The sequence below is a fragment of the Canis lupus genome, chromosome 2 (genome assembly GCF_011100685.1).
Source record: "Canis lupus familiaris isolate Mischka breed German Shepherd chromosome 2, alternate assembly UU_Cfam_GSD_1.0, whole genome shotgun sequence".
Lineage (NCBI taxonomy): Eukaryota > Metazoa > Chordata > Mammalia > Carnivora > Canidae > Canis > Canis lupus.
Genome location: NC_049223.1, coordinates 29471891 through 29494344, shown reverse-complemented (window position 1 = coordinate 29494344; position 22454 = coordinate 29471891). Strand labels below are relative to the sequence as shown.

The following is a 22454-nucleotide window of genomic DNA, read 5'->3' as shown; positions in this document are numbered from 1 at the left end:
ACGTGGACTAATGTTCCTCGTCTGAGGACCTGCCTGTGGGCTAAAAGGAACATAAGAAAACCTTCCGTGCAGGTTCACGCTCGGGAGCAAATGGCAACTAAAATGCTCTCACCCAGCGCTGGTTTTTATTTTTCTTTGCGCATCTAGTAAGTTTATCGTGTGTAACTTTTTTTTGGAAAGAAAAATATGTTAAAATGTTTAAACCATCAAATCATTAGTTAAGTAGTTCTCCCCTCCTTTGTCTAAAGTCATCGTGGTTTTTAAAAGTCGTTATGAACATTTATCAAAATAAGTGATTTTTGTGCCATTTTACTTAATTTTGACAGTTGATATTTAATACTGTGTGGATATTCTATTTATACTGCTTACTATAAATAAGTACCCTACGGTATATACTACATTATCACTTACGGGTTAGAAATAGTGTTCCTGTGTTCAATTAACTACAGACTTCTTAATCTGGATTGTGGTGATAGTTTTGTGGCTTTACACTTGCATCAAAACTTACCTGATTATACATTTTAAATATGTGCAGCTTGTTGTATACCTCGGTAAGGCCGCGTATTATACATACACACGCCTTTTGGTAGTTAAAATAGCTGCCATCTCTAGGACTTACGCTTTCATTTGGTATAGTTTAGTTTTGGATTTTGTTTTTGTTTGGTTTTGGTTTTTCCTTTCATGTTTCAGTTCTCTCAAAATGTGTAAGCATTTCCTTTAGGGCAAGTCATACGTGATTATCAGTATAAATACTGAAACTGATCATTTTTTGGACCATCAAAAACTAGTCCTTTTCCATTGGTATCTGGCACTGGCCATGTTTCTGGAATATCTTTATTCCAAGGATTTAAAGCACTGGGAATGTTGTCAAGTTTTTAGTACTAGCAATAAGAACCTAAAATAAATGACTAAATTTGATTGTTTCTAAGTAGAAAGGGAAGAAATCCTGTATAATCATAACTCTTTTATCTTTCTATAAACAATTTTTTCTTTTTGTTTTTCTTATTTTCAAGTTCTTACCAAATAGTTCATCCCGTAACCCAAACAGATAAACCCAGATATATAGATTTTTTTTCTTTTTAACTAAGATTTAATTTTTTTTTTTTTAAGTAAACTCTACACTCAACGTGAGGCTCAAACAACCCCAAGATCAGGAGGCGCACGTTCTGCTGAACAAGCCAGCAAGGCGCCCCTGTACTGGTGTTTGTTTATTTATTTATTTTAAGTGTCTTGTTTTGGTTAACTATAGAAGAGACTCTCCTAGCATATCCTCTTTCATGATGTCATTAGGAGAAAAAAACCTTTTTATCAGAAACAACTGCATTCACAACAGAACTTTTCTGTTTTTGTTGTTATGTGCAAAGTACATTCCAGTAAAAGAATTAAAATCCATCTTGGGACACCTGGGTGGCTCAGCGGCTTAGTGTCTGCCTTCAGCCCAGGGCGTGATCCTGGAGACCCTGGGACCCCGGGATCCAGTCCCACGTTGGGCTCCCTGCATGGAGCCCGCTTCTCCTTCTGCCTGTGTCTCTGCCTCTCTCAGTGTGTGTCTGTCATGAATAAATAAATAAAATATTTTTAAAAAAATAAATAAAATCCATCTTAACAGTTTTCTGTTTTCAACTGGATTAGTAAAATAAATTGAAAACTGTCTAAAAGCAGATATCCTAAAATAATGCATGTGATTGCCTGGCTAAACTAGAAAGTCTAGTTAAAACCTAATCTAAATAAAAAAAAATTAAATAAACAACATAAATTTACATTAGAGGTATTGGAGTATATTTCCATGTCTGTGAACTTTGGCCCTGGTAAGAGATTGGCTACAGGAGAAAGTTCCTGTGTATGGAAAATTCGTTGGTATTCCTTGTTTATTCTCATAGATGTTCAGTGTCTTTTGAGGAGAGTGTATAGTTTCACCATCTGCACTGGCTCTTTAAGCTTTATGTATTCACCATGGCACTGTTAGCCGCACTCCAGAGCAGAAATAACAGCAGCAACAAAACCATTTTGTAAGCCTTATTTTGAGTGATGGTGAGGCAGGTAGACTCCTACCCTACTCCACTCATCACCTCCAAACACTGTGCGTCTTGGCAGATATGAGTGTAATACCAGTTCTTGAAAAACTTTGTGTTTGAAATAGTTTTGGTGCAGGGCAGATGTCTAGGTTCTTAATAACCAAACCTAGAGCATTCAGATGGTTCATCTGGACCTCTAAAGACAAACTCCATTTGGTTGTAGCTGACATAGGCTGAATCCTAACCTGTGTTTTTAAAAGAAATTTTTGTTCCAATTATTAAAGTGACCCTGTAATAGATGAATGCCTAACCCATATCACGTTGCCACAGAAGTTTTCTCTGTGTGATTTTTTTTCTCAAATACTGTATGTGTAGAAGTGAACCATATTCAGTGTTACAGCTTTACATTTCACCCACACTTGAGTTATTAAAATTTTTCATACTCTTGAAGTATATATGCTGAAAGTTGGTGTGTGTCTCCTAAACATTCATCACAGATGTCCTTTTAGTAAGGCAGTAAGGCCTTTACTTCTGGATCTCCAAAAACATGTGAAGAGTACAGAGGTGTCTCCCCCCACACACACACACACACCCATTTCCTGATTTAGTACTTGCACTTACCAGGACAGTCACAGAGTCTCATGTTCTAGTGACTGAGCTAGCCTGGAGCTCTTAATCAAGACATTTTAGATTAGATAAACTCAGAAGACCGCCATATCCTTTGTGAAGATAAGAGATACATGGCTTTCTAAAGGGCTGTAGAATGTACTTAACCACCAAATCCAAATACTGCTCAACGTAAATATCCCACCGCCCTGAACAGACTGTATACACAAGATCCATACTAAGTTCAGAAAGATGCTTTAGATATATTTAACATTTAATCATCTAAATCTAAATTCTGTAGTTTTAACTTGAAGTACCACATAATTTTGAGTTACCAGGAAATGAGTGGTTGAACAGTAACTAATCCTCTAAAGATAAGAATTTTTTTATCATTAACTTGACTTAATATAATAAAATGGATATCAAAAATCTTTTCCATCGAAACTAACTTTTCAAATTCACTGCCGAAAGCTTATTTCCAAAGACATTTTAAGTTGAAATGACTTATTCTGTGAGTTACTAGGAAGTCAAATTTGTTATGTTTTAAGCAGGAAAGAGGAATTAACTTCTGTTTCCAAAAAGTGGAACAGAACTTTCTGACAACTGCTTTGTTTCTGGTTAACATTGGCATATCTTCCTTTGTGAGGAGGTAATTATATCTCTGTTCAAACAGAAGACTCTTTGTCCTGTCTTTACTAAATAGAAAGGAATGCCTTATGCTGGACCTTCTGCCCGTGCACGTGTCACTTCAGTCTTGCACAGATGTATGTTGTAAAGGCATCCGCACATGTCCTTAGCCACACAGTGTGTCACTTTACTATGTATCTTGAAGGTTTCTTTTTTAGTTCATTTAACATTTGCACGTTAGTGGTTTTATAGTCAGTTTTACTTCGGGGTCAATCATGTTGGTGGGAGAGAGTTAGTCTGCAACTCTTCTTCGTTAGGCCTTCAGAGACCTGAGCTGTTACCTGCCCAGCCTCCTTACGTGATAGGTCACACTCCCTTCTGATACGAGTGTGTACCTTCAGGAGCTGTGATAGGCCTTGCGTCATTGAAGGTTCTTCCCAGAGGATTTTAACTCTTTCTGCTAGTTTATTCTAAGGGGACTGTTTTTACTCCATTTTCTCACCCCTTTTTTATATGACTTCAGTCATCTCAAAGAGTTCTTAGAAAAAAATGTTTCATCTGTCATTTTTAAATGGTAATTTTAATTTTTACATGTTATCTTTATTTAAAAATTAATTTATTTTTATTAAGTTAATTTTTTATTATATATCCTTCTGAATTATCATCAAAATTATTTTTTAAGTATACCACAATTATCAAAAGCACCAAATACAATTAAATATGCTTCTTAGATATGTAAAAGACAGACTTTTTGTATGACCTGATGTTATTTCTCTGACTATATGAGTCACCTAATGCTAGGTCTCCATTTTCCTAGCAGTAAAATTAGAATAATGTAATTTGTAAGTTTTGAGATCCTTGAATGATTAAGTAATATGTTTGCTGAACTATTATTTTTGAAACAATACGTATAGAATAACGATTTCTTTTCAACTTATATGTGTTTCTTCCTTTAAGTTAATAAATTAAATGTTTGAGAGAGAATCTAATTACAAATCCCAGTGTTTATGTAGCAAGTGGAAATATTTCTAAGAATGTTAGTAATAGCAGAAACGTAACATGTTCCAGGCATTGTTTAAGCCACTTACACATATCTTATTTAATCTTCGTAACAACTTTATAAGAGAAGGTCTACTATTAACTCCATTCTTCAGATGAGAAAACTGAGGCCCGGGATACTCCCCAACAAGTGCTGGAACCAGGATCTGGGCCCAGTCAGTCTGATCGCAGAGTCCTGGTGCTCTCCTGACCACTGTCCTGCCTCTATTTGAATACCTCCCGTCACAGGGATGCTCTGCCTTCAGAATTGACAGCCATTCCAGTGGCAGATACATTCATTTAAAAGCTATTCTCTAACTGAAGTGCTTAAGAATGAAATGATATACGATGTCTGGGATTTGCTTTGAAATAGATGAAACAAATGCTCACACCAGAAACTTACTGAAGCTGTGTTACAAGTACATGGGATCCATCATGCTACTATTTTTTGCTTTTGTGTATGTTTGAAATTTTTCATAATAAGATACTTTTTTAAAGTGTATTAAACTAAAAAGTTCTGTAGGATTCTGGAATCTAAGGTCTGTGTTTTCATTTTAGTTTTTCTTCCATGTACTGGTAATATTTGTTCTGTTCTCAAAGTGATATTCAGCTGGCCTTTTTCAAACCATTAACTTTTTTAATAATTTACCATCATTAGTGTTCTTAGTATTTTAATAGCAAAGGACAACATTCATTTTCAGAATTTCATGTTTTTCTCTATTTTATAATTTACAAATATGGTTTTTGAGACTGTTCAACTTTGTCCAAACTTGTTTGAAACCATTACACCTAAACACACATTTAGTGTAACCTGTTTTTGTTTTTACAGGAGCCAAGCAATAAAAGAGTTCGACCTCTTGCTCGGGTCACATCCTTGGCAAATTTGATCTCTCCTGTAAGAAATGGAGCAGTCCGACGCTTTGGTCAAACAATTCAGGTAAGCAAGGGATGGGACTGGGTGAGTAGTGTAGTAAGGAAACCTCTTACAGAAGCCTAAAATACGTATTTTCCTTTGAGTTGTACAAACAGTTTTGCACTATTATATTTAAACGCAAAGTTTTTTTAACATGCTGGCAAGGAATATTTTTACCAGGCTGGCAAGGAATATTTTTACCAGAACAGTATCAAGTTACATCTTCTATCAAAGAGGAGTCTTGGGATCCCTGGGTGGTGCAGCGGTTTGGCGTCTGCCTTTGGCCCAGGGCGCGATCCTGGAGACCCGTGATCGAATCCCACGTCGGGCTCCCGGTGCATGGAGCCTGCTTCTCCCTCTACCTGTGTCTCTGCCTCTCTCTCTCTCTTTCTCTCTGTATGACTATCATAAATAAATTAAAAAATTAAAAAAAAAAATTCAAAGAGGAGTCTTAAATAGTTTTTAATCCCCAAAAATGTAATTTTGGCTGATAAATTTTAGATTGAAACTTGGATAAATGATTGTTTTATGTGCTGAGATGCTGAGAAATTCTCAGAACTATGTTTTTGTCTTTGTTTTTTTAAGAAAAAGAAATAATTATTGTATCCTTTAAATCTCTCTTGCTCACCTTTTTTTCTTTTTTTTTTTTTTTTAAGTCATTTACCCTTCGTGGTGACAGCAGATCTCCAGCTTCTGCCCAGAAGTCATCGAGCAGATCAACAGTCCCAACACCTGCCAAAAGGAGAAGCAGTGTACTGTGGTCAGAGATGTTAGATGTCAGTATGAAAGAGTCTTTAACTACCAAAGAAATTAAACGTCAGGAGGTAAGCTGGCATTCAGTAGCAAGGCCATATTTTTTGTCTTACACTAAAAAAAAAAGTCCCTATTTTTTAAACATGTTGTGTCTTAAGAATAGCAAACTAATACCTAAGCAAAATCAGCTTGCAGTTTTCTATCTGAGTGGTAATTCATAACACATGCTGAGCAGGAACATTTTGTGATGGGTGGTAGTCATCAAAGTTAACTCTGATGGACCAAAGTTATAAAACATATGGCAACCTCTTGAGATTCCATTCTGAGTTAGAGTTTTCAGACTGTATCATTTTAAAAAGCACTCTGCAAAACATCAGCTAAATAATTAATGACAAATATCAATTGTATATAATTTTCCTTTCTCAAAGGAAGGAATGACCTGTAATGTTTGCTGGATTTTTTTTTTTCCTTTTTTTAGGCAATATATGAAATGTCCCGAGGTGAACAGGATTTAATTGAGGATCTCAAGCTTGCAAGAAAGGTCAGTAAATAACTTCTTATCACTTGCTCTAGTTTTAAAAAATTATATTTCACAAATTTTAAACTTTTTATATGACTTGAAAATCTCTTCAAATATGAGTATCAATAAGAGACTTTGAGTATTAACATATAGTTTGGTTTCTTTTATGTGTAACATATAGAATCCACACTAGCTTTTATATAGTTAGTCATGTTTGCGTTCAAGGAAGGTGTCTCATCATGTTTTATTTGCTTGATCTCTTTGGGTGACATATTTTTCCCCCTCTGACAGGCCTACCATGACCCTATGTTAAAGTTGTCTATAATGTCAGAAGAGGAACTCACCCATATATTTGGTGATTTGGACGCTTATATACCTCTCCATGAAGGTGAGATATATGATATTTAATTTCTATTAGTGTCTGAACAGCATTAACACAAAGTTTTTTTTTTTTTAATTTGTGGGGGAGGGTATTTTTTGTTTGTTTTTTAGAGCAAGCAAGGTGGGGTAGAAGGAAGGGAGAGAGAGAGAGAAAGAGAGAGAGACAATTTCAAGCAGGCTCCATGCCCAGCACAGAGCTCGAGGTGGGGCTTGATCTCACAGCCCTGAGATCATGACTGGAGTTGAAATCAAGAGTCAGATGCTCAACCAACTGAGCCACCCAGACACTCCAACACAAGTTCTTTTGAATCTAAACTTCTAATTTAGTGCTGAATTACTTTTTAAGATAAATTTGTTATTGGTATTTCTGCCTTTTTACATTTCAGATTTGTTGGCAAGAATAGGAGAAGCAACCAAACCTGGTGGAACAGTGGAACAAATTGGTCACATTCTTGTGAACTGGGTATGTAGTGAGCTCCTTACACCAGCTCCTTTTTCAGTCTATGCCATACTTGTCATTTGTGGTGAATAGCAGATCTAGTAAATGAATTCTAAAAACAGAGAAACAAGGCATTAAGACAGAACAAAATTATATAGCTGTAAGAAGTTACAGTGTTTACTTAAGAAAATACTTCACGAATGATACAGTTGTATTTGTTTTAAAAATCTCTTTCTCTTGGGACAGAATTCCCACATTGCCTGTTTTGTTCCTTCAGTTAACATTTCGGTCCCTCCTAGATGCTAGGTGCTGTTCCAGGAGGGCTCACTGGGGGTTCAGTAGTGGAAGGTGTCTACATTTATAATCCAGTGAGAAAGGGTGGGTAGTCAAGTACATATGCGATCTTAAGGTTGGTGATGACTGTGGTAGAGAAACACTCAGGTGCCCTGGAAATATAGAAGACTACCATCTAAACTGAGGCTGGGAGAAAGTAGAAGCCATGGGTCTTGGGTTAGATGTAGTCAAAATTACAAAAGGACATTCTGATGTTGGCTCAGATACTACCTTACCCCCATCATCATCTGCAGGGAAACTTTTGCAGCTTATTAAAATTTTCAAGAATTAGCTGCAAGTTTTGTTTTTGTTTTCACAAAAACATGTATCCTACTGTGTTTTCTCTTCGTATTCTTTAGTTGCCAGGCTTGAATGCCTACAAAGGCTACTGTAGTAACCAGCTGGCAGCCAAAGCTCTTCTTGATCAAAAGAAACAGGATCCACGCGTCCAGGACTTCCTCCAACGATGTCTTGAATCTCCCTTCAGTCGAAAACTAGATCTTTGGAGCTTTCTAGATATTCCTCGAAGTCGCCTGGTCAAATACCCTCTACTGTTGAAAGAAATTCTTAGACACACTCCAAAAGACCACCCTGATGTTCAGCCTTTGGAGGAAGCTGTAAGTCTAGTAAATGATTCTTAGATTTTTCAAGTTTATATATTAGCTTGCCTTAGAAATATACACAGTGGTACTCTCAAATCTTATGCGTATTGCAACATAGCAAAATGCTCTGTTCATTACCCAGTACACTTGTGTACTAAGCAGTAAAGAGACGTAATGCGTGTTATATTTATATTTTAATCAGAAGACTAGATTGTAATATCTGACCTCTTCCACCAGCTAGCTGTGTGGCTTTGGGCAAGTCACCCAATTTGGCTGTGGCTGTCTTTTCATCTGTAAATTGAAGAGACTGACTGAATTATCTGATTTCTAGAGAGAGTCCTTTCAAGCTTTAAAATCCTATCACTTTAATATAATGTTTTAGCCCTGTAAGGAAACCATAAAGCTAATATGCTGAAAATGCTTCATTGATTTCTTGATAACTTTTAGATACTGATAATACAAGGAGTTCTCTCTGATATCAACTTGAAGAAAGGTGAATCAGAATGCCAATATTACATTGACAAACTGGAGTATCTAGACGAAAAGCAGAAGGATCCTAGAATTGAAGCAAGCAAAGTACTGCTCTGCCATGGGGAGCTGAAGAATAAAAATGGACATGTGAGTGTATATTTTTTCTCACCAATATGAAATGAGCTATTACTTTCACCTTTCCCCCTTGTTTAATTTTTTCTGCATAAGTTATGAAGCAAGTTTTAAAATAAAATCATCACAGTGAGAAAATTACTAGTTTTTACTTTACATTATTAGCTTTGATGAAGCAAACTTTGGTTTCTGTTGTGACAGAATGACTCAAAGGTCTTGGTTGGAGAACAGTTTGTATATTTTAGTTTAGTTTTTTTTTTTTTTTTCAAAGATTTTATTTATTATCACCAATTCATGAGAGACACAGAGAGAGAGGCAGAGACACAGGCAGAGGCAGAGAGAGAGACAGACAGAAGCACAGGCAGAGGGAGAAATAGGCTCCATGCAGGGAGCCCCTGTGGGACTCAATCCCAGGTCTTCAGAATCAGGTCCAGGGCTGAAGGCGGCAGTAAACCACTGAGCCACCTGGGCTGCCCTATATTTTAGTTTTGAAGCATAAATCAACTTTTTTGGCTAGGGGTTCCTTTCAAAATAAATTAATAGTTTCCTAATTTAAAAAACATGTCTTTCAATTTTTTTTTCAAAGAGTTTATAGTGATAGAAGTAACTTGTAGCACTACTAAACAAATTTCTACAACAGTTTGAATGAAAGCAAACTTATTTTTTAAATATTAATTATACAGGCACCTGGGTGGCTCAGTGGTTGAGTGTCTGCCTTCGGCTCAGGGTGTGATCCCGAGATGGAGTCCCTCATAGGGCTCCTGGCATGGAGCCTGCTTCTCCCTCTGCCTCTCTCTCTCTCTCTCTCTCTGTCTTTCATGAATAAATAAGTAAAATCTTTAAAAATGAATGTTTATTATAAAAGTATTTGCTAGAACTAAATAAATGTAAGCATGGATTTTTTTTTTTTTTTTTAAGATTTATCTATTTATTTGAGAAAGAGACAGAATGCACCTGTTCAAGGGAGGTGCAGAGGCAGAGAGAGAGAGAGAATCTCAAGCAGGTTCCATGCCCAACATGGAGCCCGATGTGGGGCTTGATCTCAGGACCCTGAGATCATGACCTGAGACAAAACCAGGAGTCAGACGCTTAACCAACTATGCCACCCAGGGACCCCATGTAATGGTATTTTGTTTTATTATGTGCTTTTCAGAAAAAAGGCCATTTTTTTGGAAGTTTTATTTTAATTCCAGTTAGTTAACATACAGTATAATATTAGTTTCAGGTGTATAATGTAGTGATTCACCAATTCTGTACATCACCCAGAGCTCACCACAAGTGCACTCCATCATCTGCATCACCTATTTCCCCCATTTCCCTACTCCCTAGAAGCCCAGTTTAGAAGTTGAGATCTTTTCGGAAAAAGTTGAAACCTGACACCTCTGATTTCTATTATGAAGCCTAATTGTTCTATAAAGGCTTACATTTGTGTGGGACAAAATCAAACCATTAACATTTTTACCAGCTTGCATTTGTTAATCCTTGTTTTGTTAGAAAACTGGTATCTGATACTGGTGTCTCCAGACATGTTACTACTGGTAGGTGTTTTGTGGTGCATAGCGTTTACTCAGCTGCTGCTTAATCTAATGTTACCCGCTGATAAAAATAAATTTTATATAGTCTGAGATTAGAAAAGCTCTCCAAGTAGAACATGGGTAGCTTTGAAATCAAAGTCTTTATGAGATCATTTGTAAGGAGGATGTTAGTAAATAAATCTGAGGAAGTTACTGTCGAATCAAGTCATTTTAATGGTGGATTTCAGTCACTTAAAATTACAGAGTTTCACATTTAAGACATATTTATTTCTTGTTTTTCCAGAAACTTTACATATTCCTGTTTCAAGACATCTTGGTTTTGACTCGGCCTGTTACACGAAATGAGCGTCACTCTTACCAGGTTTATCGGCAGCCAATCCCTGTCCAAGAGCTGGTCTTGGAAGACCTGCAGGATGGAGATGTGAGAATGGGAGGGTCCTTTCGAGGGGCTTTCAGCAACTCAGATAAAGGTAAGAAAACAAGCTTTAAAGTAGTTTAAATACACATAAATTCAAAACCTAAGTGAATTTAGTTGTCCTTATACAAAAAAAATTGTAAATGAGAAGGATTCCATTGTCCTGTACCTGTTGCACTCACTGAGTTGGCAGGTGCTTTGCTGCCCTGACCCAGCAGGTGTATCTAAGGAGTCAGGGATGGGCTTTTCCTAGGCTGTCTGCCTAATGGATGTACCTGCGATATGAACACCCCCCATCCTAAGATTGCATGCTGACTTTATTTACCAGAAACTTTTTTAAGTCTCTTTTTTTACATTTCTTTATTCTTCTAGCTAAAAATATCTTTAGAATTCGCTTCCAAGACCCCTCCCCAGGCCAGTCCCACACTCTGCAGGCCAACGATGTGTTCCACAAACAGCAGTGGTTCAACTGCATCCGTTCGGCCATCGCTCCTTTCCAGCAGGCTGTCTGCCCAGCTGACCTGCAGGGTCTCCCAGAGCTCGACGAGGAGTGTGGGGAGAACGACCCCTCTGCCGGGAGCATCCGGGCCCGGAGAAGGGCCTCCACGGCGTCCAGCATGACTCAGGTCCAGGTTGACGGAGACACTTCAGAATGTGTGTCCCCAGTGCACACAGCAGAGGACGTGAAGAGTGTGAAAGTTCACCAAACACAGTCTGGCTTCCGAAAAGCAAGGGACAAAGCCCAGTTCAGTGGCAAACGGAAAGAGACTTTGGTATAAAGGAAGTTCTGTGTATGAACTGGTGGAGAGACTGTTTATTTATAAATGTGTACAGTTTGTTTTTTCTTGTAATGTAAGCATGGGAGCATTGCAGGGCTACTTAATACCAGTCTTAACATTTTCTGTGTTTTTGGTTGGTTTGGGTGGTTGTTCCTTTTTTTTTTTTTTTTTTAAGGCAGCTAAAGATACATGCAGATTACTGTTAAACTGTAGCCTTTTTTTTTAAAGATATTTTTCTCAGATTATTTAGAACATGCAAGCCTTTTATTAATCAAATGAAATATTTATGAAATGGATTTTCTCTTCTGCATTCATCAAGACTTTCTAATTGTGATATTTACAATATTTGCCAAAACTTAAAGTTTTACAAATACTGGGATTTCACCAGTGTTTCTCTGGTAAACTCTGCATACAGAGTTTGAGTTTGTAGCATCAGCAACCTGAAATCTTCACACAATATATGTTTGTGATATTTCAGAACTTACAGTGAAACTTAAAGTCTTTGGAGAACAAACCGTAAAACTTACTAAGTTTTCCATTTTGTCAACTGGAATGCTTTGTATTTGTTTTTCATTGCACATTCCTCATTTTTCATCCATTTAACCTGCCAAGTATTTAATTTTTTTTTAATTTGTAGTTTTTAGTATTTGCTTTTATTTTTTTTTACTTTGATGCATTTTCCTTTTCAAATTGGTGTGTCTCTAAAGTATTTTTCTTTTTTGATTAAAATGTGTATGTATGTGTGTGTGTGTGTGTATATATATATATATATACATATATATACATATATATATCTTTTTTTAAAAAATCAGATTAACTTGACCAAGTGAAACCAAGCCATATTGTTTTTGAGCCAATTAAGAAAATTGCAATCTTTAAAGCATAGCATGTCAGAATGGAGAACACACATGAAATGACCCCGTGTATCCTGGACTATGGGAAGAAAAATGCCGTAAGGTTTTTCTTGAAAGTTTTAGTGTTGTCTGAGAAGCAAGAGGGAAAGCAGTTGACTGGTAATAAGTTCAAAACAAACAAATAAAAAAGAGAGCCTAAGAGAGTAGTTTTGTCTTAAGGTAAAAACGTCTGGTTGTGCCAGGACGTTGAAACGATATCGTAAAAGCTAAACTTGAGGGTATGTCGTAAGTCGTAGAAGGCTTGGGGGAAGTGAATTTTTCTTTGTCTTGGTTTATGGGTTTGAAAGGAAACAAATGTGTTGAAAATTTGACCATTTAGATCAGTTTTGCTGGATTTATTCATAAGAGGGAAAAATAACTGATGAATCTTTCACTGTAAAATGTTTCTGTTCAATGAGGCCATTGTCTCTAAGGAGGGAAGGCCAAAGCCCTGTGTCATGGCAGATCTATATTGGTAATCAGCTCAAGTAAATGTTGACTATTACGTGAACTGTTTCTGGCCAGTGGAAATGAAAATTGAAAAAGATTGTAAATAGATAATCCAAATGATTTCTCTGTATAAATGAATTATACAATTAAAAAAAAAAGCACACACATAATCACCCTTAAAGGTTTATTGGCTGGTGGATGTTGAGCGACATGTGCCATGACATGCTGGTACAGCAGAGGAGGTTAATGACAAGCTTCACAAAGGTTTTTAAAAATCATAAATAACTAAACCCTTAATTCATTGATGAGTAAGAGAAAGACTGAATTATAAGGTCAAGCTTTGTGAGTCTTTTTAGAATATTAGAATACGATATAATCAAAAATAGCTATTCGATTGAAGTCAGCTGAACATCTGGCTGCTTTCTGATTATAGTAGTAAAGCTAATAGCAAAACATGCTGATTAATTTCAGATTTTCATGTCAGTATCTCAGGTTTCCAGGTTTGGAAATGCAAAGTCAAAGTGTAGGTTACATGAATAGTTGTGATCTGAAAAGTCAGAAAACAAGATGTTATATAGAATATTCCTTCCAGAATTACCCTGTTCAGCTTCTGAAGGTACAGAAACAAGTTCAAATGCTGTTAATGGAATGATTTTTCATCAAAAACTGTATCTTCTTTGGTTCACTCAAGAGAGAAAATAGGCCCAGAAACTGAATAATTACATGGAATGAACATTTCAGAAATTGCATCTGTGTATTTGAGAGCATCTGATAATCTAGCTAGTGGCTCTCAAACCAGTTCAGGCATCAGAATCACCAGGGGTGCTTTAAAAAAAAAAAAAAGGAAGTGGGCCCACCCCTTAGCTCCTCCCCATATAAATACCCATTTCCCTGAATCAGGATCTTGCGGAGAAGGGGTGGCAAGAGTGAGGGTTGATCATCTGTATTTGTAAACACTCCCTCCTAGTAATTCTGATAAGTGAACTCCTTGGGTCAGCACTTCATAATCAGTGACCCAGCCAATAGCCATTATGTAAATGATACACGTAAGTATAGGCATATTGCTAACTTGTCCATCTGCCTCACACTCTTCAGGGTCTGTCGAAATAAGTCTGATTTTTCTAACTTCTTTCAGTGAGTGCATTTATGTATTTTGAGCAAAGTTAGTCTCTGCCTAGGGAGATCTTTTTTAAACTCAGGATGTGTGCACACGAGGTGGGGCGGGAAACTAAGGCACCCGCCCAGATTAACTCTAGAGAACGGGAAGCCATTGTCATTCAGTCACCCTTGAGTCTGTGGTGGGGACTGGTGTTTCATCAACTGACTCAGGTGAGCAGTTACTTTTGTGCTAGCTTCTCTCCACAAGCAGATCCAGCCCAGTACTTGGTTATTTAATATATAGAGAACTATAATATTACTAGATTAATTTTGCAAACCACAGCAAATGTCCGGTTGAATGCCCAGGGAAGGCTTCCTTCCACCTTTCAGGCCTGGTAACTGAGATGCAGAGAGGAGGTCTTACAGTTTGTCTTCATGATGCCCATCAGATAAAATTCCTGCCTGTCCCCAGAGATGAAACTGGTGTTCGTTGTTCATTCAGAAGTCCACCGGATTCAGAGGACATGACAGCTCAACCTTGAGCTTTTCTTAACCAGCATTCAAGAACACCTACGAAAGAATGGTATTTCCTTGTCCACTGAACCTAATTCCCCTGAGGGGAGTGTCCTATCGAAAAAAATCTCCCTCAATCCAGAGGACTCCATAATCTCCACGATCCGAAGGAGTTTTGATTCTTGCCTGCGTATTTGAACAACTCCAGAACCAACCGCAAGCCTGAGGATGCCTCAGATAGAAGTTCCTCAGGGCCAGTCGATAGGAGTACCTTGAGACTCCCGATACAAGGTATGGGCTCTCTCCCAGAAAATGTATATATGTACATACACATCCACACAGGTTAGTGGGGTTCAGGGATATTCCCCAAACCTATCTATGGACCCCAAGTTAAGATTTGCTCAAATGTAGTCTGACCAGGACTTTGTTTAGGGAAACATGCCATAGATTCTCAATTTTTAAAAATCAGGAAAATATAAAAAAAACTTGTGTCAGGGAAATAAGACTCTACAGACTCTAGGAGAGAGTATTTGTAAAAGACACATCTGATAAAGGATTATACTAGCCAAAATCTGCCAAAAACAACCAAAAAAAAAAAAAAAAACCTTAAAACTTGACAATAAGAAAATGAACAAACTAGTTAAAAAAATGGACAAAAGACCCAAACAGACACTTCAGCGAAGAAGATACGCAGGTGACAAGCACAGGAAGAGAGACTCCACATCATACGGCCTTAGAGAAGTTCATGTTCTAACAAGGGGGTTCCACTCCAGCCTGTTGGGACGGTGAGTCCTACCCCAGGCCCTGACTCCAGGCCCGGCCGAAATGTAGAGCAGCAGGGACGCTCATTCGTTCCCGCTGGGAACGCAAACGAAGCGTTGGGCAGTCTCTTCCCAAACTGCAAAGGACAAACCCCGCCCCGCGGTCAAGCAGTCCTGCTCTGGTTTTACCCACGGAGCTGAAAAGTTCTGTCCACACAGGAACTTGCACATGGATGCTCATGGCAGCTTTATCCGCAAAAGCCAAAGCTCCAGAACAACCGTGGTGCTCTGCTTGGTGACGGGGAAGTAAACCATGGTGCATTTAGACCTAAATAAGACACTCGGCACTAAAAACGCAAGTAGCCATCAAGCCCCGAAGACAAGACAGAGAGGAATCTTAGACGCGTATTAGCAAGGGGAAGAAGCCAATCTGAAAGGGCTCTGCGCTGTAGGATCCCAACTTTACTACGTTCTGGAAAAGGCCAAACGGAAGAGACCGTGGGGATCAGTGGTTGGCAGGGGATAGGGCGATGGGGTTTTTACTTCTAGGGCAGTGTGTGTGATACCATAAGGGTGGATACATGGCATTGTGCATTCGCCCAAACCCAGAGAGTGCACAACACCGAGCATGAGCTCTAATGTCAGTTACGGACTTTGGGTAATGTGACGGTGTAGGTTCACCGCTGTCCCAGTCGGGGGGGGGGGGGGGGGGGGGGGGGGGTTGCTGATGGTAGGGGCGGCTGTGGGTGTTTGGAAGCAGAGGGTAAGGGAAAGCTGCACTTCAAACGTCTTATTTTTGAGAAAAGAACAAAAAAATTACCCAGGCCCAGAAAAAAAAATGTGCACTTAGGAATATGCATCTTTCAGGTCAGATCTGCAGAGACCAAAACTGGAACACTACTGTGGATATTCTAAGACTTCGGGTGTAAAGTGAGAAAAGTGAGCTGTGTGCACGGCCGGGCCAGGACCTCAGGTTCGGCGCCTGCCGGCCAGGACCTGGGATGGGAAGACGGCTGGGCCAGTCCTCCCCTCAGAGGAGGAGGAGGAGCAGGAGGAGGAGGAGGAGGAGGTGCCGTCAGCAGCAGCACCCCAGCTGGGTGTGGAGGGGCGCCCTGGACTCGGCCGTCCTCCCCGGCTTGCATCTGCGGTTGGGGCTGTGCGCTGTCCTCGGTGCCCCGGAGCCCCACTGCCCCCGTCTGTCCCAGTCTGTCCCCGTGGGCCCCCGTGGTCCGAGGGAGCAGGGCCTGCCCTCACTGCCGCCGCCTGGCCGAGGCCGCACCTGGCGCCCACCCCGGAGGGTTGAGGACGAGCTCGAGCTCGTGGCGGCCGGCGGGGTGTCCCCTTCCCGCACACGCTGCTCCCAGCGCTTCCAACCGCTACTGTCAGGGCAGGACATGAGAGGTTGGCCCAGGCCGCCCCCCTCCTGGAAGGGAGCCCCTCGCGTGACCTCACCGCCCCGCCTGCGCCGCCTGCCCGGTCTCCGCTCTCCGGTGTTGGGCGCTCTCCAGGTGTGAGCTCAGCCCGCGCCCCGCCCGACTGTCCCAGAAACCCGGGGGCTGCGGTGCCCGCGGCGTGCGGGCGCAGGCGGGCAGGGGCACAGAGCATCAGGTGGAGCTGTAGCCCACAGCCTGCCCAGCACCCCGTCCCGCCCCACGGGGTGCAAGCCCACCCCATGGCAACCCACACAGGCCTCCCGTGGGGACAGAGAGCTCGCGGGTTCCTATTCATACATCAAGGGTCCAGTGCACTGTACGGAGGGAGGGGTTGCCGGAAACGGGGTGCTGTGCTGTGGAACTGGCGGGCCTGTGGTCACCAGTGTCCCCCAGACCGCCGGCCACCTGCTCCCCCACGGGCAGCGCACTTCTCCACCGCAAAGGACAGCCGCCCGGGCGGGCAGCCGCACACCCCGCGCCCTGTGGAGCAACTGGGGGGCCAAAACCCCGAAAGCACGTCCGCCTGCAGGCAAGAGGCGTGAAGCAGTGTTTTCCATCACTGAAAAGTCCTTCTGTGCTGTCGTGACCCACAGCCAGCTCCTCCAGGCTGAAAGTCCCAGAACTTTCCAATGAGCTTCTTTGTTGCAGGAACAGACAAGCACAACCTGGCATCGGTCTAACAGATCGCGCTGGAATGATGCGGAACTTTCCATTGGTTCTGGGAGGTTCTGAAACCAGAGCGTGTGGGAGAAGAGACATCCTCGCGGGGCAAGGCCGCGCCCCGACCCAGGCCGCCCGGCTCTGCACCTGCCCCACGTCTCCGCATCTGGGCGCCGCTCCTCCGTCCTCCCCGAGACCTCCTCCGCGCCCTTGGGGCCCGCCGGCCCTCACCTGAGCCCAGCAGCCCTCTCCATCCCGCCCGCTCAGCTCTGTGACATGGGACACCTTCCCGCCGAGCATCGCCGTCGCGTCCAGGCTCTGGGTGTCCCCAGTAACGGCCACTTCCCCCACTTCCCCCGATGCAGGGAACGCACTCGCGTGGGTTTGCTGAAGGAACCGGACGGATACGTTATCCCGGCCCCGTGGGAGCAGGAGTCGGTGGCACAGGGACGACTCGCGGCCTCTCCGATGGCCTCCGACGTGGCCGGCCCTCCCGGTGGCCGCTGGCCAGCCCCACCGCCTGCAGCTCACACTGTTCCCGGTCCCTCCCACAACGCATCGCTGGTCCCCACGACCCACAGAGTGACACGGATGTGACGGCGTGCGACTGCTGCTTGCTGTGCCTCGGGTGGCAGACTCTGGAGGACAGTCGGGCTGCTCAGGCGGCGGAGAGGCCCTGGGGAGGTCCGGCTTTTGGGGGGCGCCGGGGGCGCCCTGGGACGTGGAACCGAGCTGCCCCGACGGCCAAACTCATGAGAGGTGCGGCCTCTCGCCCAGCAGCTAGCTGCTCCCCGAAAGGTGAGCTACCCCCTGCTGGTTCTGTCTCGAGCCACCAGGTTGTCATCCCGCAGCAGCAGGCGAGTATCTCAAGTCCCCGAGGCTCAGCGGGGTTGTGGCCGCTGCGGGGAGAGCCGTGGGGTCGCCGGCTGCGGGGGCTCACGGCGGGCACCCTGGGCCCGGGACACGCCCGATGGAAGCAGCGAGGAGCACCTCCCAGGAGGAGCGACCGGGCTCACCCCCGGGCCCAGACGAGGCACAGGTCATGCGAACACTGAGCAGGCGTGGCTGTGGCCCACGCCCCGGGGCCTGCTGCCCTGCGTCCCCGAGTCCGCGTCCCCGAGCGTGCTGGCCTTAACTGCCCCACTCTGTCAGTCGCACTAGGGACCGTCGCCCCCGAGCAGCTCCAGAGGCCCCCACCTGCCCCCGCACCTGGACGCCATCCCCAGCTGTGTAGCAGCCGCACAAGCCCCGTCAGCCCCTGAACACCCCACTTCGGTCACACCGCCACCGGGAACGGCTGTCTCCTGGGCTCCGCCGCCCGCCACCCCAACCTGGGCCCAGAGGGTCCTGCGCACCCGGCCCACACCCCACCCGGGGTCAAGGGGCTCCAACGGCAGCGATCTGCCCCGAGTGGGGAACAAACAGGCCCCGGAGGCGGGTGCAGGGTCCCAGAAGGGGGGGCTATGGCTGCGGAGCCGTGGGCCCAGCAGCGCCCGACTCCTGGGCTTGGCCAGGTGGGGACATGCCCATGGGTGCCCAGAGCAGCGGCCCCAGGCTCAGGCAAGGACGGCCATCCAGGCGCTGGAAACCTGGCCCGGCCTTATTTGCCCCTGGACACTCGCTGCGCCTGAAGGTCTCCTCGAAGTCTGTCCGAGGCGCTGGGGCTCCGCCTGACCCCCCGGGAAGCCGTGCAGACCTGAACCTGAGCGTCCTGGGGCCGATGGGGGCGGGCTGGGCAGCACACTTGGTGGCAGCGGGACCACAGGCCCCCAGACTGGCACGGAGTCGGGGGGGCACCGCGCCCAAGGCCAGCATCCCAGGGCAAGTCGGGGGGAGGGGTCCCGAGGCAGCCCAGGAGGGGTCCTCCAGCACCCGCCCCGTGCTGTGAAGCCAGTGCCTGTGGACTCAGGCTCGGGGCTCAGGGAGCCGCCGGTCGGGGGGCTCCCCGAGGAGGAGGCCACGCTCAGGTCCCTCTCCAGCCCCAGCCCACCGGCTCCCCGGGACTGGAGGGCAGCTCCCTGCAAGGGGCCGCAGGGCATCACCCGGGGGGCATCACCCGGGCCGCCCTGAGCCCCGCCTGCCGCCAGCCAGGCTGGAGCACCCGGAGACCCTCACTGCGCGGCAGCCAAGCCTGGGGAGACCGAGTCACGCCACGGAGCCCTCGATTCTGCAGGGCCTCCCGCGTGCAAGCAGGTCACCCTGGAGGGCGCCTCGAGGCCTGTGCTCGGGGAGACGTCAGGGACGCGGTAGTGGCGCCCAGGAGCCCACGATTGTGGGTTCACCCCAACCGCAATCCTGTGTCTGCCCCACACGCCTCAAGGCCGTTGCTCCTGCTTAGTGAACTTATTCTCATAACGTGACCAAGCTTCCCCTCTGTCGGCCACCGCGTCCCAAGGAGGTGGCCGGGGAGGCGTCACTGACCGCCAGGGGCGGGGTTGGAATGGCCTGTCCTAACCCACGTGGAGGGCGTGCGGCACACGCCTCCGAGACCCCGCAGGTCACCCCGGGCGGCTGGGCCTCCTCCCAAAGGGACTCCAATGGGGACACACGCGCTGTACACGTCCAGGCAGCCGGAGATAACCAATGAGGACTTCAGACACTCGCCGCCGGTCGACGGTCAGCGGCCTGGACGAGCTCAGGGTGGCGACCACAGCTCCGTGCTACAGCCTGGTGGCCGCAGGCGGCGCCTCTGCGGGGTGACACTGGCGATTACCCGGGATCGCGCCGGGGCGCTCAGCTTAGGGACCCGGACCTGCGGGATAAACGCCGCCGCCCGAACCCCGGCGCTCCGCAAACCCGTGCACGACTCCGGGCTCAAACGGCTGCCCGCCAACGAGCGTGGGGCCTCGCACAGGCCCGGGGGTACCGGGGTCAAGCCCCCCTTGCTGCCCGCGAGCCCCCTCGACGCCTCACACCGGGTCACTCCCCCGAGGCTCGGGTGCGCTCTTCTGTGCTGCATACGTTTCCGTCTACACCTCCCGTATTTATTTTAAGAGACCGCTTCAGGCCCCGATTAAGTGGAAAACCAGCTTCCCTCGCCATAAATAGGAGGAAACGACAACAATCAGGGTCCTGCCTCGATTCGCAAGGGGGGGTCTGCTCTCTCTCGTTGTGTTTGTCATCCTGGGAGGGGGGGTGCAGAGGCCCCAAGTGAGTTCAGAGACGTTTGGGGTCCCTTCCAGAGCGACCAGTGGAACTATTTATTTTTGTTTCTCCCCCTCCACCCCCAGGATCCCCCCGTGGTCGCTGTAACCCCCCGTGAGGATCACAACACACGCAGGAGCACAATCCTGGGCTGTGAATGGGCACGCCTCGAAAGACCCTTTTTTTTCTTTCTTTCTTTTTTTTTTTTTTTCCTTTTTTTGCCAGCCCATGGAACAAGGGCCCGGCACGGTCAGGGGAGAGATAAGGGGCTGTGTTTCCAGCACTTGTCCCACTGGCCCTGAGAGATACCCCAGTGGTTCCTGATAGGAAATCCCCTTGTGCCTCATGGAAAACCCAGAGAGGGAAGCGGAGCAGCCCCTGCGGTGGGTTCAGGCTCCACCCAGAGCTGCAAGGGCCGAGTCCCCGGGGGGGGGGGGGCAGGCCTGGGTCCCCTCCCCTGGCCTGTGGGCTCCGACCATCCGGGGCAGGGACCCCAGAGCCCGAGTGGCCTCTCACCGTGGCACCGCGTGTGAGCTGCTCCAACGGGGTCTCCGCACCCACGGCACCTCGTGGAAATCTGCAGTGGGGGGGGGCCTGGGGGCTCAGTGGGTGAGCATCTGCCCTCGGCTCAGGCCACGATCTCAGGGTTCTGGGATCGAGGCCCATGAGGGGCTCACTGCACAGCGGGGAGTCTGCTTCTCCCCCTCCTTCCGCTCCCTCTGCTCATGCCCTCTCGCTCTCTCACTCGCTCTTTCTGTGTCATATGAATAAATAAGATTTAAAAACATCTGCAGAGAGAGAGAAGCATCGCTGCCCCCAGATCTGCAAATAGAAAAGTCAGGGCGAAGGCAGGCTCCCAAGATCTAACTCGAGGTCAGTGCCAAGGTCAGCATCACTGCCTGCCCCGCCCCTGCCCCCCACCCCTGGCGTCAAGGCTCCCCAGATGTGTCGCCTGTTCCTTCCAGAACTCAAGAGCTGAGCTGTCCAAGGCCACCAGGGAAGGCGGCCTGAGCCTCTGGCACAGGAGGAAGGAGAGAGAACAGGGAGGTGCAGGACAGCGTGGTCTTGGGGCCCCCGGCAGCTGCCCTGCGCACCTCAGGCTTCCTCTCCCAGTGGCGGTGGCGGCTGTGGCCCTCTCTGCCCTCAGGGACCACGGCTCCAGTCCTCGGCCTCGCTGCAGCCCAAGGGCACCTGAGTCCCAGTTACAGAGCGGGGTGCGCAGGCCAAGCACCACTGCACCCTCCTCCCCGACCCGCCCCGGCCTGGGGGGCAGAGGCTGACCCCCCTGGGAGGAGGGGATGCTGATCCGCTGTTACAGGCCTTCCCGAAACCGGGGAGCCCGACCCCAAGATGCGCCCTGCCTGGCGGGAAAGCAGTAGGGGGAGCTGGGCTCCAGCTGGGACCCTCTGGGGGGCCACCTCCCCACCCTTCCCCCCGGGGTCCTCGCCACCCCCGCCCCTGTGGCCTGGGGAGCCCGCGGCGCCTTCCAATCTGCTCACAGCCACCCAAACCCTTTGCTACCCAGGAGCCTTTATTCCCAAATGGTGTTTTTAGCACAATTCAGCACCGACACTGCTAAGCAGCGCTCCTCTGGTCTTCCTACTCAGTGCAGATCAGGGACTTGGAGACCCCCAAAGCCTGCGCAGCTGCAGAAGGGGGGGACTGTGCACCCCTTCCTCCATTCCCTGCGAGCAGCTGACCGTTCACCTCCCCAACCCGTGTGCACCCCCCAGGACCCAGTGACAAAGCACGGCACACTGGGTGCCCCGACACCAGAGCTCATCCAGCCTGGGCCGGTTCACTTGCCCCCCCCACCCCCAGTGTTGCAGGATGTGCTTCCCAGAGGGGAACTGGGGGGAATGTTAGGTCTCTGGGGGCGGGCAGGACCCCGACATGCAGTTCATCTCATTGCTTCCAATAAAACAAGGGTGTTTAGACCCGTC

General features: G+C 46.3%; 1 protein-coding gene and 1 long non-coding RNA gene across 3 annotated transcripts in view; one reads left to right on the top strand and one right to left on the bottom strand.

Annotated features, from left to right (window-relative positions):
• Positions 1-13075, top strand: part of NET1 (neuroepithelial cell transforming 1) — a 62364-nt gene extending 49289 nt beyond the window's left edge. For both annotated transcript variants that reach the window (XM_038530205.1, XM_038530207.1), the window contains 9 exons: positions 5116-5223; positions 5856-6023; positions 6431-6493; positions 6764-6860; positions 7240-7316; positions 7985-8242; positions 8675-8845; positions 10649-10835; positions 11153-13075. In XM_038530205.1, coding sequence (XP_038386133.1) covers positions 5116-5223; positions 5856-6023; positions 6431-6493; positions 6764-6860; positions 7240-7316; positions 7985-8242; positions 8675-8845; positions 10649-10835; positions 11153-11559 — 1536 coding nt within the window. In that variant the 3' untranslated portion in view covers positions 11560-13075. The remainder of the gene's footprint in view (positions 1-5115; positions 5224-5855; positions 6024-6430; positions 6494-6763; positions 6861-7239; positions 7317-7984; positions 8243-8674; positions 8846-10648; positions 10836-11152) is intronic.
• Positions 11714-21221, bottom strand: LOC119876066. The gene is made up of 2 exons (XR_005355381.1): positions 21028-21221; positions 11714-14570 (listed from the first exon to the last, which is right to left on the bottom strand). It is a non-coding gene; the product is annotated as an uncharacterized LOC119876066 (long non-coding RNA).
• Positions 21222-22454: the final 1233 nt, after the last annotated feature.